Source organism: Chrysochloris asiatica, unplaced genomic scaffold, assembly GCF_000296735.1.
Source record: "Chrysochloris asiatica unplaced genomic scaffold, ChrAsi1.0 scaffold00075, whole genome shotgun sequence".
NCBI lineage: Eukaryota > Metazoa > Chordata > Mammalia > Afrosoricida > Chrysochloridae > Chrysochloris > Chrysochloris asiatica.
Window position 1 is genome coordinate 9326826 of NW_006408593.1, and position 6000 is coordinate 9332825.

Below are 6000 nucleotides of genomic sequence, written 5' to 3' on the forward strand. Positions count from 1 at the left end.
TGACCCTTTGGATTAGTAACACAACAGCCTTGTGATTAATCTTCTAAGAGAGAGCATCTCTGTACCATGACTCGGGTACCCATTATATGCAGCCAAAGGAAGCTGCCCCTGAAATGTTTCTTCTTTTTGTGTCCCTTCGCAGTATTTTAACTACCTGTATACCTACAAAATGCCTGGGGACATCAAGAATTGGGTGGACGCTCATATGAACTGTGAGGACATCGCGATGAATTTCCTGGTGGCCAATGTCACAGGGAAAGCTGTCATCAAGGTAGGAAGTGTCCTTGTCTCACTCCGTCACTTGCTTTGCTTTGTGATCTTGAGGAAGCTTCTGGCTGTGCCTCGGAGCCTGAGAGGTTGTTGTCACAGGACATAAAGTATAGGACGTCGTGAACTTGAGCCCTCAGAGTATGGTTGACTCTTTAGCAATTTAAAATTGAAGCTAAGTTTTGCAAATTTAAATAGGTTTTCTTTAAAAAAAAATTATTTAGTTTCAACTTTTAGTATCAAAGAGAAAGGCTGTGATAGTTAACCCACAAATGGTATTTTCAAAGAAAATTTCATGTATTCACACAGCTAATTTGGAATCTGTTTCTGTCAGCTAAAGGACTCAGTTTATATCTTTCTTAAGGTTGCCAGTTTTTTTAATAGATGTTGAGCAGGCAGTGGATCCTGTACAACTGTAGTTGTTCTAAACTAGTTTTTTAGGCGCTCTAGTGGTATAGTGGGATTGTGTGGCCTCCGAACTGCAAGATTAGCAGTTCGAATCCACCAGGTGCTCCACAGAAGAAAGATGAGGCTTTCTGCTCCTATAAAGATTTACAGCTTCAGAAACCCTATACAGGATCACTGTGAGTTGAAACCGACTCGATGGCACATCACCACCACAAGCATTGTTTTCAAATCTTCATGACCAGTTTTTTAAAGTACCTTTCCCGTTACGTATTAAAAGTAAGCATCCATAGGGTCCTCTTTGTTTCTGTAACTATACGTTTACTTATTTCTGAAATACAGACTTTGCTTAGTTAGATCAGATTCCCAGCTGTGTAGAGAAAGTGCCCATTTTTGTATGTGTGGAATCATCTGGACCTTTTTTCCTTCTGGATTAGAATTCCCGGGGTGAAAATGGACAGAGCTTCTTGGCCAGACTCCAGGGTATGGCTTTCCACCACTGGTTCCTCATACCAAGAAGCCAGATTAAAGCAAGAGAAGAGGAAAAGTCACTGTCTGTACTCCCTGAACTTGACCTCCCTAGCTAGTCATCACTCAGCGAACAGCTGACTGGAAGGAAAGTGAAAGAATGCAAATTGTGAGGCTTGTTTTAAAGGGACTGCCCTCTTCCCCAATTTCTCTTTCTGTTTCTATCTGTGGCTGCTTCCTTTGGGCAGTAATTCCTGGAGTGTATATGCGGACCTTAGTCTGACCATAGTGACCTAGTTTGATTTCCCTCCTCTCCGTCTTCTGTTGTATCTAGTCTCACTAGGTTAGAATAGCAGCCTTCTCCAGGTTAGTAGTTTAAGGTTTGGGAGGAGAGCAGCGGGGAGCAAGGGCTACCAACTCCAAGGGTAAGGGAGGGACTGTCAGATTTCTTTCTGGAGCCAGGGGAACAACACACTAACCTGGTGTCTTCAGGAGCGTGGCATTCTCGTAGTGTTTGCCCCGCTGGAGGAAGGAGAAAGACGCCTGTTGGAACTGAGGTTACGGTGAAAGTTATGGGAAGCTGTATTTCATCGCCCTATGGCTGCAAGAACAAATGGTGTTTATACAAGGGCCTTGGCAGTGCGAAAACAGTCATTAAACAGGAATTAAGGAGCTTGTCATCACCACTGCTTTCCAGTTACAGAAGGCGAAAGCCCTCCAAGCCCTTTTTATTGGGCCCTTGGGAGTTCTGCTGGTGGCTGAGCCAGGCGGAGTGGAATGGAGGAATGGCGAGGTGTGTGCATGTGTGCACCCAGAGAGAACCTGCAGATGGTATCACGGCACACGGTTACTGTCTTTGGCACTGACAGCCCATGTGGTTTTGTGCTCCTTCGGCAGGTCACCCCACGAAAGAAATTCAAGTGTCCCGAGTGCACAGCTATCGATGGACTTTCGCTAGACCAGACACACATGGTGGAGAGGTGAGTGGGCCTGCAGCCAGCAGGCAGCCAAGCCCTGATCCCCATTTCCTGCCTTGGGCCTGTTTATGGGCCTTGGTTGGGGATGTAAGGACAGCAGCTGGTAGCCACAGCCACTTTTCTTTACCCTGTGGGAATTGGGTTAGTTCAAGCCCAGGTCACCCAAAGAATTAATTTGGAATGCTTCTCAATCAATTTGTAATGGCTGGAAGGGTCTTAAAAATCCAGCAGGCCCTAAGCTCCAGGAACCAGCTTCTCCAAACCGTTAACCGTCTACAGTCATTTGAGGGGAGTTGGTTAATTCTAAGGAAATACTGGATTGGATTGGAGGGTAATATGCCCTCGTTTTAGTGGAGGCTTGATTGGAAATAATTAAATCAAGCCCACCAGAGACAAATTACCTTTGCTGGCACTCCTAAAACACCTGCCAGGAACAGGACTGAAAACAAAGCTCTCTACATTTCAGAGCAAAAACAAGCAGGGCAGCTCTGAAATGTTCCCTTTATTTCTCTTCCATTGTTTCTTCAACAAGTGCACCTGTGACGGTGAGTCTAGAAGATGGGAGACTGTGCCTTCCCATAAGACCACTGTGATCCTGAACTGAACCTTGGCGCGCATGTGCATCCCACCTGAATCGAATCTACTTCTTCCAACGGCTTCTCCCTACCCAAAACAGCAAGCCCTCAGCCTCCTAGGCAGCCCCTGGGTTACCGAGAGATCAGTTTCTAACTGTTGTCTTTAAGAAATTGCAGGTGAATTGGATACTGTTTGTATTTAACCTTACTTTAGTGCAAGAAAAGGCTCGAAGCCTTTTCAGTGTTTTAAAAACTGCACGTGCAGTAAGTGAAGGTGATAGTGAGTAATTTGTTTTGTGTAGGGGTTGGTTCAGTCGTTTCAAAGTGAGGGCAAACTTAACATGAAGTCAAAGAACAAGTACGAGTGGGTTGTCCGTAAATTGGATGTTTATCACCCAGGGGCTGCCTGTATGGTCTAGCTAGGTACCAGGTATTTTCGGGGAGTGCCCTAATGGCTGTAATTGAATGAGATGTCCAGGCCAAGTTACCCTAGGTCATAAGGTGCACCTGCTCCCAGCACTCGTGTTGAAACCTCTCAGCCCTATGAAAACCTTCCAGGCCTGGAGGATTGTTTATACGGAAATTGGTCTGTTGGCCTGGATTCTTCTATAAATAAGCCTTTATTCCCTAATTGTTCTCTCAGTAATCTCTGTCCTATATAAATATCTTACTCCAAGGACATGGCTCTTAGTAACTATCTTCTATGTGAAATAATATATTGTGATTTTGGAAATCATCTGCCCTGGGTATCATAAGTCTCTCACACTTCCAGGCAGTGATATTAATTACAATAGATCATTCTAGAAGAGACCTCAGATTTTTAAACCAGCCATTCACTCTGTTAGGGGAGAATCCCAAGTGCTAGTCTTCAGTTGCCCTGGAACTGATTTGGCTTCATGATGACCCCTTCCATGTGTCTCAGACTGGAAGTGGGTGCCATAGGGTTCCAGTGGCTGCGTTGGCCGAAGTAGACCCCCAGGCTTTTCTTTCGAGGCCCCTCTGGGTGAATTTGAACCTCCAGGTCTTTGGTTAGCAGTCAGGCATGTTCCTGTTTACACCAGCCAGAAACTCTTGTCATTAGTTGGGGGTCTGTGGTCCAGGGACAGAGAGTGGGGAGAAAAGTTGACAAATTCATGCCAAGGCTTAAACAACTCTTCTCTAGCTCCATGAGCTCCTCACAGATACACAGAGACGAGAAGTGCAGTTAGGGATTTCAGTTCGGTGTATTATTACTATTATTTATTATTATGTACTGAAGAAAGTGGGTAAGGGAGAAAGGGAGGTGTCCTATTTGGAGACCTTTGAAAATAAGGTAGGCAGTTGCTTAGACTTTATTAGGTATTAATCAGATCATTTCCCCCAGTTTTGCAGATGCAAAAACTGAGGTTCAAATAGGCTATGTTTCCGCAAAAAATTAAACATTGTAAGGCGTTCTGGTAGTGTTGTTGTTGTTCTTGTCAGGTGCCATTGAGTCGGAACCGACTCATAGCGACCCCATGCACAGCAGAACGAAACAATGTCCGATCCTGGGCCAACCTCACTACCGCTGCCACACTTGAGTCCATCAGTGATGCCACCTGGCTGATCCATCTCGTTGGGGGTCTTCCTCTTTTTCTCTGACCCTCCATCTTACCCAGCATGACATCCTTCTCCAGCAACTGTTCCCTCCGGACAATATGTCCAAAGTATGAGAGACAAAGTTTAGCCATCCTGGCCTCCAAGGAGCACTCTGGCTGCACTTCTTCCAAAACAGATCTATCGGTTCTTCTGGCAGTCCATGGCACTTTCAGTATTCTCCTCCAACACCATAACTCAAAGACATCAATTCTTCTACGATCTTCCTTATTCACTGTCCAGCTTTCACATCCATATGAGGTTATTGAAAATACCATGGCTTGGGTCAGGCACACCTTAGTCCTCAAGCTGACATCTCTGCTCTTCAATACTTTAAAAAGTTCCTGTGCAGCAGATTTGCCAAGTGCAATACGTCGTCTGATCTCTTGACTGCTGCTTCCGTAAGTGTTGATAGTTGATCCAAGAAGAATGAAGTCCTTGACAACTTCAGTCTTTTCTCCATTGATAAGAATGTTGTTTATTGGTCCAGTGGTGAGAATTTTTGTTTTCTTGACATTGAGATGAAATCTATACCGAAGGCTGTGCTCTTTGATCTTCATAAGTAAATGTTTCACTGGTAGTGTAGTGGTTAAAAAAAAACAACAAAACACTAAACATTGAATTACCACGTTAGTTGCCATCAAGTTGATTCTGACTCCTGGCGATCCCACGTATGCAGAGTAGAACTCTAGGGTTTTCAAGGGTATGACCTTTTGAGAGCAGGACCCCAGGCTTGTTTTTCAAAGCACCTGTGCATGGGAATGAACCGCCACCCTTTAGGTTCAGAGGTGAGCATATTTGGGTCAGTGGGGTGGGGGGCTGGGGTGGTGGTGGTGGTCGTGGGGTGTGTGTGTGTGAGAGAGAGAGAGAGAGAGAGAGCCTCAGCCGCTCTGCTGGAGAAAGATGAGCCTTTCTGCTTCCATAAAGATTTACTGCCTCAGCAACCCTACAACCACCACCTGATCAATATATATTCTCTCTCTCTCCCTATATATCTCTGTATGTATATGTACATACATACGCATAGAGTCCTGGTGTGGTGCTGTAGGATAAGCATGGCACTGCTAACCACAAGGTTGGTGGTTCAAACCCACCAGCCACTCCTCAGAAACCCTACAGGGTCACTATGAATCAGAACTGACTTGATGGTGCTTAGCAACAATTAAGCACTTAGTTGCTAACCAAAAGGTTGTTAGTTGGCACCCACCAGCCTCCATGGGGAAAGGGTGTTGCAGTCTGCTTCCATAAAGATTTGCAGTCTTGGAGATTCTGAGCCAGTTCTGCCCTGTTCTGTAGAGTCGCTATGAGTCAGAACCAACTCAGTGGGTTTTATACATAACTGTGGGTTAATGTGCTGGACTGCAAAGTCAGTTTGAACCCCAGGGTCGGCGGTTCAAGCTCACCAGCTGCTCCTAGGAAACCCTACACAGGGTCACTATGGGTCCAAACTGACTTGCTATTGCTAGCCTTTACCACCACCAACACAACAAACTAAAGTTATAAATCATAAGTACCATGAGGACTTCCAACTCAGGTTGGCAGTCACTCAAAAAGTGACTGGGGAAGAGCTGCCTCCTCACAGTAGAGTTAACCGTAATGATGTGAATCAAGAAAAGCCTGTGGGACCTTCATTTACTGATGGGGCACAACTCAAAATGAAGAGAAACAGCTGTAAACATCCTTTGAAAATCGGA

The 6000-nt window shown here is 45.2% G+C and overlaps 1 protein-coding gene across 1 annotated transcript in view; it reads left to right on the top strand.

The window, feature by feature from the left end:
• EXT2 (exostosin glycosyltransferase 2) overlaps positions 1–6000 on the top strand; it is a 169881-nt gene that overhangs the window by 155911 nt on the left and 7970 nt on the right. The window contains exons 11-12 of the mRNA XM_006865033.1: positions 143–271; positions 2038–2120. Of these exons, the coding sequence (XP_006865095.1) occupies positions 143–271; positions 2038–2120 (212 nt within the window). The remainder of the gene's footprint in view (positions 1–142; positions 272–2037; positions 2121–6000) is intronic.